Source organism: Monocercomonoides exilis (genome assembly GCF_001643675.1).
Source record: "Monocercomonoides exilis strain PA203 chromosome Unknown scaffold33-1116896, whole genome shotgun sequence".
NCBI lineage: Eukaryota > Preaxostyla > Oxymonadida > Polymastigidae > Monocercomonoides > Monocercomonoides exilis.
This window is the reverse complement of record NW_027150578.1, coordinates 60065-78854: the sequence shown is the minus strand read 5'-3', so window position 1 is coordinate 78854 and position 18790 is coordinate 60065. Positions and strand designations below refer to the sequence as shown.

Below are 18790 nucleotides of genomic sequence, written 5' to 3'. Positions count from 1 at the left end.
TCTTCATCCAATTCTTCTGTGAATGCAACACCAATGATGCCTTCAAGCTCTTCTTCGCCTTTCTCTCTTTCTCAGCCACTTTCTGCTTCAGCACAGACTTCTCCTTCTCTTCCGCCTTCTTCTTCTGAATCGCCTTTCTTATCTTCCAGTTCTTCAGTTACACCAATGCAAGGAACGATTAGTTCTTCTTCATCATCTTCATCATCTTCTTCATCTTTTTCCTCCTCCTCCTCTTCTTCTTATTCATTTATTTCTCCTTCTCCTTCTCCTTCTCCTTCATCTTCTCCTTCTTTGAACTTATCTTCTCCTGCCTCCTCTTCCCTTCCAGAAATAGGCCCAATTGCAGATGAGCTCATCTCATTCCCATCTTCTCCGTCTCCTCAGACATCCTTCGACAAACAGCGTGTGTCTCTCATTTTGAACAGAAAGAAGACATCTTTTGTGTCTGATTTGGAAGAGCAGAGGTTGAACAGATTGGCTTTTGGAGGTAAATTGACAATGAGACTGGTGCAATTCTTCTGCCACGAGGATATGATGGCTTATTCAACAGAAGCAGAGAAGAGAGGGAAGGAGAAGGAGAAGGAGAAGGAGAAAGAGGAGAAAAAGGAAATGAATATGGAAATGGAAAGAGGGTTGAAGGATAATGTTGGATTGGGATTTCATGAGGTGAAGGAGGAAGGAAAGAGAAGAGAAATGGAAGAAGATGGAACGAATGTATATGGAATGTCACCATCATCTTCTTCTTCTTTATTTATTTATCCATCTTCATCTTCTGCTTCTTCATCTTCCTCTTCATTATTACAAGAACCATCAACATCCTATTCGTTATCATCTTCCTCCTCATCAGCTTCTTCTTCTTCTTCTCTTGATTCGTTTTCAGACTCCAGACCATCATCTTCTTTTCCATTCACAATTGTCTCTGACTTTTCTGATACTTCGTTCAACCAGCCATCAGATGTGCCATTCCATTCGCCTCCTCTTTCTTCAGCACAGACAAATGAGGCTATTCATAATATTGATGCTTCTTCTTCTTCTTCTTCTCTATTAACTTCATCATCATCATTTTCTCTGTATCCTTCATCTTCTTTCTCCTCTTCCCTTTCTCCCTCTTCTCTTTCTTCTCTTTCTCCATTCTCTCCTTCAATCACTGCTCTGACGGAACAAGACATCATCCGCCTTGATCGAGTGTCAAAGCTGATGAGATCGCTGTTCTCATTCAACATGTTGCAACGCTGCAGCAAAGAGGCATTTGTTTCATTGGCAGTGATAATTCTGTCAACATGGAAGAAAGTGGCTGAAGAAGAGAATGAGAAGAATGGAAAGATTGAAACAAGAAAGGAAGGGGAAAAGAAATTGGAGGAAGAGAAAGAAGAGATGGCAGATGACAAAAGAGAAAGTGAGAGGGAAGAAGAAAATGCTGTGGAGAAAAAAGGAGGAGGAACATTTGGGAGATGGATGAGGATTGGAAGGGGAGGAAGGAAGAGAAATGGCAGAAGAGGTGGAAGAGGCAAATACAACAGAAAAATGGAAATAGATTTGGAAGAGGGTGACGAGGAAGATGATGAAGACGATGACAATGAAGAAGACAATGACGAAAATGAACAAAGAGAAGAAGGAGAAGAAGAAGGTGAAGAAAGGCGCAGAAAGGGAATCATGAGCAGTTTTAATGAAAGCAACAACAGAATATCAGATATCAGCATTGAAGCAATGGGAGAGAAGAAAAGAAAGATGGAGAAGAAGAAATCGATAAAAGCACAAAAGAATGAAATGATTGAAAAAGAAATTTTGAAAAATTTGATGAAGCAGAAGAAAGAACAACGCCAGCTGAAAATGGGATTGAGAAGAAAGAAAGAAGAAGAAAGCAGAAAAAGATATGTTACAAGAGACAAGCAAACAGGCAAAGAAAAGAAAAGAGGAAGGAGCGAAGATGAAGAGGAAAGAGATGAAGGCAATGCAATCAAAGAGGAGAATTCAGAATTGATGGACATTGAGCCAAACAAGAATTCTAATTCATCTCTTCCACAAACAGAAGCAGAAGCAGAAGCAGAAGCAGATTTGACAAGTCGCCAAAGATTGAGAGAGATTCGGAGAGAAAACATGCACAAGGCGCGCAATGCTCTCAGATCGAGATCAGAAAGAAGGAAGAAAAAGAAGAAGTTGGCAGGAACAATGAGATTGAGAGGAGATGTTGGAACGGAAGGAAAAGATGAGCCAGATGAAATGCCTGAAACGAAACCTTCTTCTGACACTCCTTCAAAACAAGAGGAGTTGAGCTCTCTTTCATCCTCGTCGTATGAGAATGTTGAGCCATCCAAAAGAGAGATGGAGAAGAAGGCCAAAGCCAAAGCCAAAGCTCAGCGGAAGGAAAAGAAAAGAAGAGAAGAGAAGAACAAAAGAGAGAAAAAGGACAGAAGCGAAAAGAGAGAAAAGAGAGAGAAGAGAGAGAAAAATGAAGAGAGTGACAGCAGCATTCTCAGCAGCAATAGCAGCATCAGTGATGACAGTAGTGACATCAGCAACAGCACCACCACCTCCACCACCACAAGCAGCAGTGCCAAAAGTGACAGTGAGAAAGCAGAGAAGATTATGGAGGAGATGATCAATGTGCCATCAGTGGTGAAGTCAGCATTAGAAGACCATGCTTCCTTTGCTGTGGATTTGTTTGAGCCGTTTGAAGATGCAAGTAAAATGGACACGATATTTGTGATGCATTGTGATGCTCTGTTAGATGCATGTGCAGCAGCAGCAGAAATAGTACAGAGGAGGATGCTGATGAATTGTGTGGAGAAGAAAGAGAGAGAACAAATGGCTATGGGAATGGGGATGGAGATGGAGATGAGGATGAGGAAGAGGACAGGAGAAACGAAGAGGATGAAGATGGATGAAGAGTGTGCAAATAAGGTGAAAGGGATGGGAAGAGAAGGAGAAATGAAGAATGACTCACTTTTTGAAGAAGAGCTGTTCAGAGTGATGGAACAAGAGATTGAGAACATAAGGCGAAAAGAAGTTCAGAAAGCGATTGAGCTGAAGGAAGCAGAAATGCAACTGGAAAGTGAGAGGGAGAAAACGACAGCGAAGAAGAAGAAGAAGATTAAGAACAAAGGGAACAATGAATTAGCTGCATTGAACTCGACAATTGCAGAGATTGAGAAAGAGGAAAGAGAAGATACACAAGAGAAGATGAAGGAAGAAGATGAGCTGAAACCGAAATGGAGGCAGATGATAAGAGAAGAAATGCAAAATATCAACAATGAAATCGACAGTTTTGTATCAAAATTGACCATTTCGAATGGATCTGAGAAGGTTTCTGAGAAAAAGAATGAAGAAATGATCAATCGAATGAAGGAAATAAAAGAAGAGAATTCTTCATTGGATGAGAACAAGGCAATACAACAGCTTAAATCAACATCTTCTCCAATGACAGTTCAATCAGAAGGAGAAGAGAATAACAAAATGGTGATTGAGACATCTTCAATGGATGAAGAACAACCTGCCGAGAATTCACAACAAATCAAAGCAGATTCTGGCAATGATGTTGAAGAATGCTCTGCTTCTATGGAAAAAGAAGAAGAAGAAAATGAAAATGAGAAAGAAAGAAGAGAAATGGAAAAGGAAGACAAATTTAATCAGAGAGATGGCAATGCACAAGATGTGATGTTGATCGAACCATCTTCTTCGCCAACATCAAATCTGCGACTAACAAGAAGCAGAACAAGAATGATGAATGAGACTTCATTGTTGATATCGTCGTCGTCTTCTTCTTCTGCTAAGGCACCAATCCAACTTCCTGAAGAACTGAACCAATCATCTTCAGCTGCCAATGATTCAATTCAAACACAAAGAAAGAAAAGGGTTAAACCACAAAGAACAAGTCGTTTGAGATTGGATGAGAAGAACGAAGAAGAAGAAAATGATGATGATGAAGAGGAAGGCAAAGATAAAATAAAAGAAGAAGAAGAAGAAAAAGTTGTACAGACAAACAAACAAGGAAACAACATTTCATCGGAAGAACAAGAAGTCAAAAATGTGTTAGTGAAGAGCACTAACATGCCTCAATCTCTGCCTCTTTTGAACAATTCTCTTCATTTCCCGAATGTTTTAGCCGCTTCCACTCAGCCAAGCAGCAATTCATATCTTCCTTCTTCTTCTTCTTCTTCTTCTCTTCCATTGAATGGAACAGAAACACAATCTCAACCGCTCAAAAGCTTCAACAACAGCATGAACAACACGAACAATTATAATAACAGAAGCATCAGAAGTATTTCTCCTTCTTCAAATGAAGTGAAAACAGGATTTTCGAGTTCGAATGCAAAGCTTATTCCTTTCAGCATATCTGTTCCTCTGACACTCAATCCATTCAACATTCCATCAACTCCACCAACAAAGGAAAGAGAGAATTTAAAAGACTCGTTTGCTCCTTTGGCTGCATCACGCCCTCTTTTGAATGAAGAACAGTCTTCTTTCCCTCCTTCCCTTTCTCCCATTTCTGCTATTTCTCCTTCTCTTTCTTCTTCTATTTCTCCGTCAATTTCTTCTGTTTCTGCTTTTCCCAAGCCAATTTTGAGTACAAACACAACAACATTATCAAATGACCCACTCAAATCAATCAACCAAGCACAGAAGATGCCTAACCCAACGGCTATGACTGCTGTTGAATCAATAAAATCATCTAATTCTCCGATTTCTATTTCTCCGAATGCAAATGCATTGAAAATGTTAGTAAAACACACTTCTGAAAAAGCAGCAACAAAGTCAAATATTGTCATTCCTGTGCCATCTGAGGTGATTTCATCGTTGAATTTGAACACATCAAGCACAACAAATCCGTTTCCATCAATTGAAATAAGAGTGAAAACGGATAAATCTCAGAGCAGCAACATTTCAATGAGCAAAGAAGATGAAATGAAGGAGAATGAAAAGAAACCAAAAGAATCAGACACTTTCTCCATTTCTTCATCTCAATCCAATTCCGTGTTTAAATTGCCTCTTTCTCTTTCTTCTTCTTCTTCTTCTCCTTCTTTATCTGAAAATGCCTCTGGAATGAATGACACCACAGAAAAACAGGAGGAAAATAACACAACCACATCCACATCCACAAACACATCCACAAATACATTGACATCAACATTAACATCGTCACACGCAACAACACCTGAACAGACACACACACCCACTCCATCATCCACTCCATCATCCACACCCACCCCTTCAGACACCCCTTCAGACACTCCACAGTCACCACAGTTTCCTCCTTCATTCATTCCACTCAGAAGAGACAGAACGCTGCTCCCTGCTGTTAATAATACCACAGCTGTTCTGTCTCGTTCATCTTCTTCTTCTCCTCCTTTCTCTTTGTTTGCTTCATCTTCATCTTCATCTTCATCTTCATCTCCATCTTCTTCATCTTCTTCATCTTCTCTTTCACCTTCTCAATCAACTTCATCCATCATGCACACGCCAAACTCTTCCTCTCCTTCTCTTTCTCTTTCTCCTACTCCTCTTCTTTCTTCATCACCAAAATCTCCTTCATCTCCTCAATTTGCCCCAGCCATTTCATCCATCAAACAAACACGCACAAGCCGTTCTTCTTCTTTCTCCTCTTCGTATTTGCCTTATTCTCTCCTTCATTCTGTTCCTGTTACATCTCCTCCTTTGCCACCTCCTTCACAAATTCCTCTTCCTCTCCCACCTTCTTCCACTATAACTTCTCTTCCTTTCCCTTCCTCTGCTTCATTAGTGCAGATATCTCAATTGTCAACACTTTCTCCTTCTTCTTCTCATTCTCCTTCTTCTTCTCCTTCAGAGCCCATTTCTGATCCAAATTCTCCAAATTCAGTCAAACAGGCAAAATTGAAAAGAAACAAAAAAATACTTCAGAATAATTCAATGGATGTTCAATTGACTCCTTCTCAGTCTTCTTCTTTGTCTAATAACACTTCTCCTCCTTCTTTTTCTTCCCCTTCCCTTTCACCCTCTTCAACCTCCTCATCATCATCATCCTCATCCTCATCCTCATCCTCATCCTCATCCTCATCCTCATCCTCCTCCTCCTCCTCCTCCTCTTCTTCTTCTTCTTCCTCCTCATCTTCTTCTTCTCTTTCTCTCCCTTCTTCTCTGCCTCCTCCTTCTTCAATCACTTTCAAGTCTTCTCCTGTTCTTTCTCCTTCTCCTGCTGTCCATTCGATTTCAAAAGTTCTTTTTCCTCAGAATCCTCTTCAGCCAAGTCTGTTCATCAAAAAAGACTCAGAAAAATTGTCTGCTTCTTCGCCAAACAAACAAACAAGCACATCTTCTTCGCCATCTCCATCTCCTTTTCCTTATCCTTTCACTTCTCCTTCTCCTTCTCCTTCTTCTTTGTCTATGTCTTTATCTTTGTCCTCTTCTTCCTCTTCTCCTTCTTCCCTTTTGTTATCTCCATCTTCTACTCCATCATCCTCATACTCTTCTCCTTCTTCTGCCAATCTTATTTCTGTCTCTTCTCCTTCTCTTCCTCTTTCTATGCTTCCTCTTCCTTTGCACACAAATCATCTTCCTTCTCTTCCTCCCTCTCATTCTAATCTCAACACATCTGGGCTGGCTTTTTCACCGTTGAAAGTTCCAACCTCTTCCTCTTCTTCTTCTATTTCAACATCTTCTATTTCATCATCTTCTCCTTCTTTGCCTCCTTCTCTTGTTCATTCCCCTTCCTCAACATCTTCTCCTCTTCCACCTTCTTCTCCATCTTCTCTTTCTTCTCTATCTTTTGCTTCATCTTCATCATCATCTCCATCATCATCTTCCTCCTCTTCCTCTTCCTCTTCTCAACCAAATCTGCCAAACATTCAATTTTCTGCTCCATTTCAAAATGAAACAAGTCTTCCTCTTCCTCCTTTTCCGAATGTTTCTTCTTCTTCTTCTCCTTCTGCTCCTTCTCTTCCTTCTTCCCTCTTCTCTTTCAAGTTTAAGACACCTCAGAAATACAACCGCCTTTCGAAGCGCAAACAACTAACCATTCAGCTTCAGCAGCAATATCTTCTTATGAAACAAATACAGCAATATCAGAAGCTCCATAAATTGTCTCCTTCTCTTTCTTCTTCTTCTTCTTCTTCTTCTTCTTCTTCTCTTTCTCCTCATCAACTTTCTCCTTCTTCTCCTTCTCCTCCACAATCTTCTTCTTCTCCTTCCTCTCTCTCTTCTCCTTCTCCTTCTCCCCCTCCTCTTCCCCCTCTCCTCCCTCCACCCCTTCCTCCTCCTCCTCCTTCTTCATTGCCCCTCCCTCTCTCCCTCTCTTCCTCTTCTCCATTGTTAGCTGACTCATCCCAGCAACATCAACAGCAGCAGAAACAGAAATCTTCTTCAGAACAAATTCAAAACAGATCTTTGCCTTTCCAACCGCTTTCTCTGAACACATCTTCCTCTGCTCATTCTCTCCAAAAACGTTCTTCTCTTTCGATTTCTTCTTCCTCTCAGCTTCTTCCTCCACCAGCCATCGCTCCACTCACTAACATCACATTCACCACCCTTTCTATTCCTCCTTTTCCTTCTCCTCCTCTTCCTCCTTCTCCTTCTTCATCTGCTTCTTCATCTGCTTCTTCATCTGCTTCATCAATTTCTTCAACTTTATCAACTATTTCGTCGTCGTCGTCATCATCATCATCATCATCTCCTTCTCCTCCTCCTCTTCCTCCTCCTTCTTCTTCTTCAACTTCTTCAAAAAGTTCTAATTCAATGTCTGTTGTTGTTCAAGTTGCATTATCACCACCTTCTTCTTCTTCCGCTTCTCCTCTTCCTCCTCTTTCTTCTTCTTCTTCTACCAATTTTTCACCATCTTCTTCCACTACTAATACTTTTTCTTCCTCTTCCTCTTCCTCTTCCTCTTCCTCTTCCTCTTCCTCTTCCTCTTCTTCTTCTTCTTCTTCTTCCTCTTCTCCTTCCTCTTCTTCTCCATCTCATTCAGCAATTCCTCTTTCCTCTCTCACAAACAGTCAGATCTCTCCAAATTCTGCTTTGTTCCCCATCTTCACTCAAAATGCCCCTCCAAGCAATTATTTGTCTTCTTCCTTTACTCCTCCTCTGAAATCTGCTTCTCTTAAATCTCCTTCTCTTGCTTCTTCTCTTTCTCCTGCTTCTTCTTCTTCTTCTCCTCTTTCTGCGTCTTCTTCTCTTCCTCTTCCTCTTCAATTTCCTTTCCCTCTTCCTCCTCCTTCAATTTACAACTTGTCAAAAGAACCACAAACTTCAACCCAAACAAAAGAAAAACCAAAACAATCGCATTCAAAGAAGAAGACAACAAAACTAAAGAATCGAAGCAAAAATACTGAAAAGGAAGGAGAGAAAGAGAAACAAGAAGATAAAGCAAATGTTGATGAGAAGAAATTGTCAACCAAAAAAATGAGTGGAAAGAAAACTAAATCACATTCAACTATTTCTCCATCCATCTCTTCTGTTCCTAACACAATCACCTCTTCTTCTACATCATCAACCTTATCACCATCATCATCATCATCATCTTCTTCTTCTTCCTCCTCTTCTTTCCTTCCATCATCCACACAATACTTCCTCAGATGCAATTCTGCCATGAAGCATCTGACAAACGGCAAACGTGTCCGCTCTTCTTATCTCTCATCTGCCAGACGTCGCATCTACACCACAAGAAGAGCTGCTGCTGCTGCTTCTTCTGCTTCATCTTCTTCTACTTTGTCTTCAGGAAACTTATCTCTTTCTCCACAAACAAATACATTGAATGGTTATTCTCAATTATCTCCTTCTTCCTCTTCCTCTTCTTGCTATTGGAGAACATCTAAGCGTCGTTCATCGTCGTTGAATGAAAAGAATCCACAAAAAGATGAAGAAGACGAATTCAAATCAGAAGAAATTCCATTTCTTCCATTGAACATTCGCTTCCTCTTCCCAATCGTCTCTCCAATCTTCACTCTCTCTCCTGTTTTGTTTAAGTCATTCGACAAAATCAATTCTTCTTCTTCTCCCTCATTTTCTGTTGAATCTGGTGTGAATGCTGCTAATATCATGGCTCATACACCTTCACTGCAGCATAATCAACCACTTTCATCAAATTCCAGTGTATTTCAGACTTCTTCTGCTTCTCCTTCATTTTCAGACACTTTCATTGCGAATGACACAAACAAACAGACAGAATCAGATAGAGACGATGGAGAAGAACTAGCAATAACACAACATTCATTGGCTTCATTGAATCTCAATGGCCAATCAACTTCTGCTTCTCCTTCTTCTTCCTCTTCCTTCTCTTCCTTCTCTTCCTCTTCCTCTTCTTCTGATTCATTTGGCATCATCCCAGCTCGTTCTCTTTCTCCTCTCCATCCTCTTCATTTGGCTCCTTTCATCACTCCTCCTACTGACTTCTCTCTTTCTTTGCCTTCGAAACTGCGTTCAACTCTTCTTTCTCTCATTCCTCCTGTCTGTTTCAATAAAAAGCATCGCTTTTATTCACAAAACAGTTTAAGAGAAGTGATTTCTGATTCATCCCTTTCTTCAATGAAGCAGTTGAATAATGCTAACTTATCAGTGAATTCTTCACCAACATCGTCATCAACATCATCAACACAAACAAATGATAGACAAATGTCTTCTGTGTATGTTTCTGATGATTCTTCTGCTTATTCTGCTTTGAATCAACCAGAAGATCACTCCATCCATTCATCTGATATGCATATGCCTCCTCTTTCATCACCAATATCATCATCATCATCAACAACATTAACTTCTTCTTCAATTTCTTCTTCTCTTCCCTCATCAACTGTTGATATTGCACCTTCTCTCTTCTCCTTCTGCTCTTCCATTCCATTGGCTGCTCTTCTCTTCAGCTTCACTCCATTCGACCTGTTCACTGCACAAACACCTCTTTTTGCTTCTCGTTTTGCCAACAGAAACCAAAAAATATTCTTTTTTGATGCAAATTTGCTGTCTGATTCATCAGACACACTGCGAAAATCAGTCGAAGAGAATTATTCTGAGTCAGTTTTGAGTATGGAAAGGGAGAATGAGAATGAGAATGAAAAGAAAGATGAAGCAAAAATCGAACAACAAACAGAATCTGTTTTGATTTCTTCTGTTGATTCATCATCATCATCATCATCATCTTCTTCTTCTTCTTCTTCTTCTCAGCACAATCAAAATGTACTTTCTGATGCACATACAAATACATCCATTGAATCAAGCAAAGTGAATGAAGATGCTTCTCATATGGAAATTGATGAGATTTCAGCCTTAAACACTGCAGATACTATTTCATCTGTGAAACTTGAAACTCCAAATCTCTCTGAATCAAACATCCATTCATCAAATCTTCGGTCAAATCTTCTTCCTTCTTCTTTGTCTTTATCTTCATCCTCCTCTTTCTCCTCCTCCTCCTCCTCCTCTTCTGCTTCTTCTTCTGAAGTGACCTCATTCAAATCTTCAATCTCAACACGCATACAAAAAGAATCAACGAAAGCATCTGCTCTTCCAAATAATGTCCCAGCCATCTATTTCGGTCAATCGCCTCAATCAGAAAGTGAGAGAATAAACACTCATCAGTCAAACTCTTCTTCTTCTTCTTCTTCTTCTTCTTCAGAATTGAATGACATCAAATCAGAAACAGATACCAATCAAACCTCATTCTCGGATGATGATCAATTCTTCGTTCAGAATTCAGAAGTTCCTCTTTTCGAGATCAAACCACACAAACTCTTCAGAAATGCTTCTTCATTCAACTTCTCGTTTTCTCCTTCTTTGTACAACTTCACAACATCTCTTCGCTTTTTGATGGCTTCTTCTGCTCAGTTCATCACTGCTGCTCCTCTAGTTGCAAACAGACTCAGAAATATACCTTCACTCACTTTTCATCAACAGCAGCAGTCAAAGCAGAGTGACAATAGAGAAGAAGAAAAGCTTCAACTGATGAAGAATGAGTCTTCATCTTCAAAAGAATTTATCTCATCATCATCCTCCTCCTCCTTCTCTCATCCATCATATTCCACACATTATTCATCACTCCATTACAAGTCCAGCAGAAGCAAAAGGCAAAAGCCCTCTTCTCCCTGGCCCACGTTTCTGACAGCAGAAACTCTTCTCTTCGATCGCGAGACAACAAGACGAGAAATTCTGATGAATGAAATCGATTTGCTTTCGAGTTCAGTCAACATCGTTGTGAGGCAGCGCATCTTCCCAGGAAGAGTCACGTATGACATCGAAATACCCACAAAACACGCAGTTCGACTGCTTTCTGCTGCACGTCGAGTGAGAGGACTGATCAGACAGACACCAAAAGCATCTTCTGAATCAACTGCATTGACGTCTTCTTCAATGCCATCATCATCATCATCTTCTTCTTCATCAACAGGAACGATTGATTCATCCATTGCAGCTGAGGCAAGAAGAATTAGACTCATGAGGAAGACAACAAATGCATCATCTGTTTCAGGAATCAAGCTCCGTTCGCCTTCTTCCTCTTATTCTTCTTCATCTTTGGTGAGTCGATTGAAAAGCAGCAATGTGAAGACACGTGGTAGCACAATAGAACGAACACCAACAATTTCTTCAACATTCCTTCGTTCTCCTTCTCGTTCGCCTCAACAGCTGCTTCTGCCTTCTCATCCACGCTTTCGTCTCAATCAGCACGTAAATGCTCGTCTTCTTCAGACAAGCCCCCATCTGCGCTCTCCTTCATTGACACCCTCACGCACTCACCCAGCAGCTCGCCCTGCTTCTTCTCCTGGCCTTTCCTATTCACAGCTCCTTCGCCAGTCTCAGTTGAAGGCATCTTCGCTCTTCTCAGCAAAACTCAGTCGAAATCAATTGATGACTCTATCGCCACCAATACGCAAAGGAAGAGACACCCCTTCAAGCACACCAGCCACATCGAGATTCCGTTTTGCTTCTTCTCCTTCTCCTCCTTCTCTTTCTGCTGCTGCTTCTGTTTCAAGCAACCATTCACCACCTCGTTTTTCACAGACAGGACTTTCTTCATCTGCACAGCAATCATTAGAGGCAGACATTACATCGCAATCTCCTTCACGCAACACTCGTCAGTCTTCGCGAAGGATGAAAGAAGAGAATGAAAGAGGAATGGAAATTGAACATGGAATGATCGATAACAACGAATCAAAAATGGCATCAGTCAGACCTCAGCGTTCGCCAATGCCATCATCATCGCCTCGTCTGCGCTCTTATTCAACCTCATCAAATGAGAGAAACAAGAATGAGATATCTTCTTCTGACAAGTCAGCTTTAGCATCTGCCAAACAAAAGAGGGCTTTGCCTTCTCCACAGCAGATGAGAGGGAATGCATCTCTGTCTCGTTCAGCTCAGACACGAAGTCCGCATCAATCTCCTTCTTCTTCTGCACATCGCTCCATTCTGCGCATCCCAACACATCTGATAAGACTGAGGCTGCCTCGTCTTGCCCAGCCACAAAACACAACTGGAACTAAAAACGAAAGCCCGCAAACAGCTTCGAGGAGAAATAAAGAGCAGATTAAGCCGATGCTTTTGAGGGGATCACCAAAACAGAAGATGCCACCATCAAAAGCAATATCAGAGATGGAAAGAAAGAGAAACGAGAAAAATGTACCTGAAAGTCCAGCAGGAGACAATAAGAAGATGAGAAGATGGATGAAAGAAGTGAGATCGCTCAGTGAAGGTAGCAAAGCAATGGAAACAGACGAGATAGAGGAGAAGGAGCGCAGAAACAACAGGAAAAACAAAGCAGGAACGAAAAATGCAAATGAAGAAGAAGAATCGAATGATGAAGAAGGAGGAGTGTCTGAGCATTTGAACAGAAGAAATGCGAATGAATTCAGCAACATGAGCATGAGGCGAAGAATAGTTGAGGTGAAGAATCTTCTGGAGAGTTTGTATGAGAAGAGCATAAAAGAAGAAGATGAGAGGAAAAGCGGGAAAGAGAAACATAAGAACAGCATGGAACAAGAATTGGAAAATGAGCTTAAGATTCTGTTTGAGATTTTGGCAAAGAGGATGAATGAAAGAGAAAGCGAAAATAAATCGAAAACAGCAGAAACTGCAAACTCAAAAGTGGAGAAAAGGAAATCTGAAAGACAAAAGATTAAGAACGAAGATGAAAGTGTTGCATTGATAGGAGGAAGTGCCTATCTGATGAAGAAAGAAGATGAAGAAGAAGAAGATAGGACAAAGGGAAAAGAAAAAAGAAAGACAATTCTTTCTCTGAAGCTGAGGAAAGAAAAGAAAAGCTCAGAAGATAAAAGCGAAATAACTCAAAGCAGAGGGCTTGCTGAAGGAAAGGAAAGGTACAATATGAATGCAGACACAGAACTTGCAAGTGAACGAATTACAATAGCAAAAGAAAAACAAGAGAGAAAACGTTTGCTTCCAAACAGAAACAGATTGATAGCACAAAAGAAAGAAGTAAATGGAAGAATTGGGCTTTTAAGTGACAAAGAAAAGTCAGACAAAGAGAAGGATGAAACGTCTGATGATGACGAAGAAAGAGAAGAAGAAGAAAGCGAAGTTGATAGTGAAGATAAAGACGATGATGGTGAGGATGAAGAAGAGGATGAGGAAAGCAAAGAAAAAGAGAAGAACTCTATTTCTCTATTTGAGAATCTGATGAAAGGCAAAGGTCAGAATAAACTGCTGATTTTGAATGGAATTGGAATGCCCATCAATTTGATGCCAAAAGCGCTGATTTTGAATGGCTGGCCGAAAAAGATGGAGTTCCACAAAATTGATCTTCGAGCAAAAGAGACAGAAAAAAAGAAGAAGAAAAAGAAGAACGATTCTCTCAAAAAGATGCTGAAGACAAGCACAAAATTAATGCACATCAAAAAGAAGCAGAAGGATACAGAAACAGAATCGAGAAAGATTGAAAGGGAATGGAAGCTTCTGATGGAAAGACTGAGAGATGAAGAAAGGAAGAGAAATAAACTGAAAATACGTTTGCTGAATGAGAAGGAAAAGAAGGAGAAGTTAGAAAGACGAAAGCAAAGAGAGATGGAGAAGGAGAAGGAGAAAGAGAGAGAAAGAGAAATTGAAAGCATAAAGGAACATCTGAGAAGAAGAAGAAAAGAAATACAGAAAAGAAAAGAAAAGAGCGTTCATCCACTTCTTGCACGAAGAAATCTGAGAAACAAAACATTGATCAGAAACGAATCAATGAAAAGAACAAAGAAAGGAGAGCAAAAACAGAATGAATTGAATTTGGATGAGATTGACAGCGAATCCAAAATACGAAGAATGTTCGCCCTTCGAAAAGAGCTGCAGACTCAAAATAGAAAAGCAGAAGATTTGGATAACAGAGAAAAACAAACGAAAAGCTACGAAACGAGAAAATCTGACAAAGAATTAGAACAACTTAAAGAAAGCAATTCTGAAGCTGAAGAAACAAAGAAAGGTTCCATTGGAAAAGAAGAAAAGAAGGTTATAAAGAAAATCATCACAAAAGAGAACTTGAGAAATGCTGAAAAGAAAATTGCTTCAAATCAGAGCGAAAAGTCAAAAGCACATTCGATCCATTCAATTTCTCAGAAAGAACAACATGTCACTTTGATGAGAACTTCCACAAGAAGTCATGATCAACAGAATTCAGTTGCAAGTGAAGGAGATGCAAAGAAAGAGGCTAAAAAAGGAAATACTATTTACAAGTTGCGAAATCAAATAGACAATTCTGATGAAGAGGATGTGAAAGAGAAAGAAAAGGTTATGATGACCAGAAGTGGCAATAATTCTCCTCAAAAGGGCAAAGAAATAAAACTAAGCACAGTTTCTTTGAGAGGGAAAAGTGAATCTCAATCGAATAAAAAGACTGAAGTTCAAAAAGTTAAAAGTGGAAACAGCTCAAAAAATGAATCTGAAAAGACTGAAATAAAACGCTCTGTGCTGAGATTAAGGAAGCCTAATGAAATCAACAAAAGTGATAAAGAAGAAAAAGACAATGAAATCAAAGCGAAAAACATTGAATCTCCAAATTATCGAAGCGTATTGAGGTTGAGTAGCATTCGAAAAGTGAATGAGAAAGATAAAGAAGGAGTTAAAAAGAATGGGCAAAATGAAGGAAATGTTGCTAAACTTCGAATGACAGCCAAAAGCCTGAATTTACGAAGCGAAAACAAAAGTGATGATTCTGAAGAAGAAGAAGAAGAGGAAGAGGAAGAAGATGATGATGATGAGGAAGAAGAGGAGGAAGAAGAAGAAGAAGAAGAGGAAGAGGAAGAGGAGGAGGAAGAAGAATCAGATGAAGAGACAAATGAATCTGAAGACAGACAAATTACAAGTCGTTTGAGAAGTGCAAATACTGCAGGAGGAGAAAAGAAGAAGATTTCAGAAGGGAATGAAGAAGTGAAACGAAAAAGAAATCTTTCACTGAAAATGAAGGAGTTGGAAAAAGTACTAAAACAACAAGCAGCCGATGAAGCAAAGGATGAAAAAGGATTCACGATGCGTTTAAGAACACAAAGCAATGAAAACAGTGAGGAAGAAGACGGATCAAGTGATGACGATGAAAAGACAGAGCATTTGACTCTTAGAAATCACAAAGTTTTGAATGATGCAACAGAAATACGAAAAGAAAGAATTTTGCTAAGCAATGAAAATACAAAAATGGTCAACAAATTGACAAGACAATCAAAGGAAATACGATCTCTTTATGCTGATTTGAAGGAAGCAGACATTGCAAAAGAAGAGATGAGCAAGTTGAAAATGCCATTTGTTGATTCCAAATCAAAGAAAGCGAAGCCAAACAAGGAAGCAGAAAAAGAGAAAGAAATCTATTCAGATGATACAAAAGCGAAAAATGTGAGGAGTCCTGCAACAAGAGGAAGTGAAGAAGCAAAAGAAGAAGAAAAGAAAGAAAGAGGAGAGCCGAAAAAGAAAGTCACTCCGATTTTGAAAATTAAGATCAGCAATAGAAAAGTAGAACAAACAGATCATCCAGAAAAGGTTGAGGAGCAGACAAGCAATGAAAGCACAATGCAAACAAATGCAAAAAAAGAGCAAAAAATTAGGAGATTAAAGAAAGAGATTTTGTTGCTGAAAAGGGATGCAGCATTGATGGAAGGCACAGGACTTTCAAATGATGATACAAAGGAAATGTGCAGAAATGATGAAAGCGACAAGAACAAGTCAAATGTGGAAAACGAAAACAAAAACGGAGCCAAAAAATTAAAAGTTGAGAAAAAAGTTGGAAGCAGATCGAAAGTCATTAAAATAACTAAAAAAGATAAAGAGAAGATTGTTAAAAAGGAAAATAATGAAAGTGATGAAAAGAACAAAGAAGAAGAAGAAGAACTAAAGTTGGAGAATGATGAAATCAAAACAGATGAATCAGAAGAGAAGAGCTTGGAAGAGAAGACAGAGGAAGAACAATTGAGCACTGAATGTGAGAAAAGTTTTGAAGATGTGACTGAAGATTCTTTGGACAAAGACGATACAAAAATCCAAATGGAAGAAGATTTTAGCGGAGGAATAACAAATGATAAAGATGCAAGTGAAATGGAAGAATTCAGCCATTTTGAAGAAACTAACGAACTTGAAGGGAAAGAAAAAGAAGAATCAAATTTAGAAAGAAGAATAGAAGAAGAGGAAGACAAAGAAGAGCAAGAAGGCATCAGCGAGAATAACAATGAGGTTTCAAAGAAGATACAAAAAAGAGAAAGAAAAACTGAGCTTGAGCGTTTGACGATGGAGAACAAGCAAAAAGACAGAGAAGAGAAAGTTCTAAGAATCAAAAAAGTGAAATCCATTCGAATAAGTACAAAAAGCAAGAGAAAAACTGACACAACGAGGAACTCAAGGATGAATACTGATTCAGAAGAAAAAGCATCAGAAGTTGTCATTCCAAATGCTGATTATAAAGGAAATCAAGCAGTTCAACAAGAAACAGAATCAATAAAAGAAAAGGAAGGAAACGCAAGCATTCTTATTTCCGATTCCACATGCTCAAACATTATTGATGAATTGACTTCTGCTTTATCTGAAAATGAATTGATGAGAAGGGAAGATTCATATTATAACCATTCAACAACAGTTCAATTCGAAGATCAAGAAAAACAAGATGATAGACCAGATATTTTGATATCAAATGCTTTACCAGTTGATTCACATGAGAGCATGCAAAACATTAATGAGGAATCAAAAGTCTGCGATTCTAATCAAACAAGCATCGAACATGCTGCCGAAGAGCCATTGGCTGCCTCTCTTGTTCCATATGTGAACACTTCAGTGAAAAGTGAAATGGCTGAACCTTCCATTTCCACAGTTACAGAAGCATCTGAAGAAACATTACAACCATTAAATACTTTTCCAAAAGAAGATTTTGTGAAAGAAGAATTACAACAATTACAAGAAATAAAAGAGGAAAAGAAAGCATCTCCAAAAGTTCGGAGAATTAAACTGCGAATCACGTTTAAAAATAAGGAAAAGCTAAGACAAAGCAGTGTATCAAAAACGTCATCTCCCTCTCCTCGACAAATGTCTTTAAGATCAAAATCTGTTGAACAAAAATCAATAAGATCGAGTCTGAGAACTCCAAAGTCAACAATTGGGCATTCAAAACTGACAAAATCAGGAAAGAAAGAAAGAAAGAATTCAACTTCTTCAAGCACTTCAACTCCAGCACAACAAACAATTACAAAGAAAATTAACAGCCGCAAATCAAAAACGAGTGACACTCAATCGCAAGCTCAGGAATTGTCAGATTCTTCTTCCCAAGATTTCTTATCTCCATTTTTGGAGGGATCACCAGGATACCCTTCGCCATCACCTTTGCTTATCCACTCTCCTCGGCAAACACCTTTCTTCAGCCTGCGATCTGGTGGAAGATTGCAGTCAGTGCTTCATTCTCAGACAGCACAGCACCTTCATCTGCACATGCGCTTGGTATTCACAAACAAGCCTCACTTGTCATTGTGGCAGCACAATCTTCTTTCCCATCTCCTTTCTGCTCCTCGTTCTGCCACACGTTCGCTTCCTCTGTTCTTTGCACTGAGAGAACTGCGCATTTTAATCAGATCCACAAGCCGTGCTTATCTTGGCCCTCTGTTCATACGTCTTCATGATGAGCTTATGAAGAAAAAAGAAGAAAGCGATTTTGATAAGATTTTCGCTGCTGTTGCTATGTATTTATCTGCTTTGAGGCAACGATTGAACCTTATTGCATTGCACAGGCTGGCTGTGTGGAAATGGAGAATGAATGATGGGCTTGTGATGCCAAAAGCCTGTTTTGATTTAGTTCTTGGGGAGAAGTGGGGTTTGGATAATTCTATCCTTGATGAACAAAAGGTTACAATGAATTTAAAGGATAGAAATGTGAATATCTGAAGCGAGTAATAATAAATAATAAATAAAAATTAGAATTTGTTTTTGTTTATTTTGATTCTTTGTGAATATTCTTATTTCTGTCATAAATGTTGTTTTATTGCCATATGTTTATCTTTCGAGAATACAATTATTTAATTAAGAAATATTAAAGAAAGTTAGCTTTAAAATGTTTCAAACGTTTGCAATTTATTTTTGGAAGAATCATTTTTGAATTTTATTTTTCACTTTTAAAATTATTGATAAGCTCGAATGCATATGTTTTGATATTTCGAGATTAACTTTTGTCAAAGTTGTTGCGTGTTTCACAAAAATTCTATTGTTATTTGTAGTTTTGTTGCTAATTATCCATTTAAGTATTATTGAGAGGAGTCGATTTCATGTTCACATTTTTTCATTTTGACTCTGATCTATTGCGTTGGTGTTAAATCTGTGTTATATTCTATTTTCCTATTTTTTAATATTTATCGGTTCAATTCCTTTTGAAATGCAAAAATTCAAAATT

At 39.0% G+C, this 18790-nt stretch overlaps 1 protein-coding gene across 1 annotated transcript in view; it reads left to right on the top strand.

Annotated features, from left to right (window-relative positions):
• The window catches only part of MONOS_11052 (uncharacterized protein), a 28698-nt gene extending 9908 nt beyond the window's left edge, over nucleotides 1-18790 (top strand). The window contains exon 2 of the mRNA XM_067863551.1: nucleotides 1-18790. This exon is cut by the window's left edge and continues 9648 nt beyond it. Within this exon, the coding sequence (XP_067724297.1) occupies nucleotides 1-18288 (18288 nt within the window). The 3' untranslated portion in view covers nucleotides 18289-18790.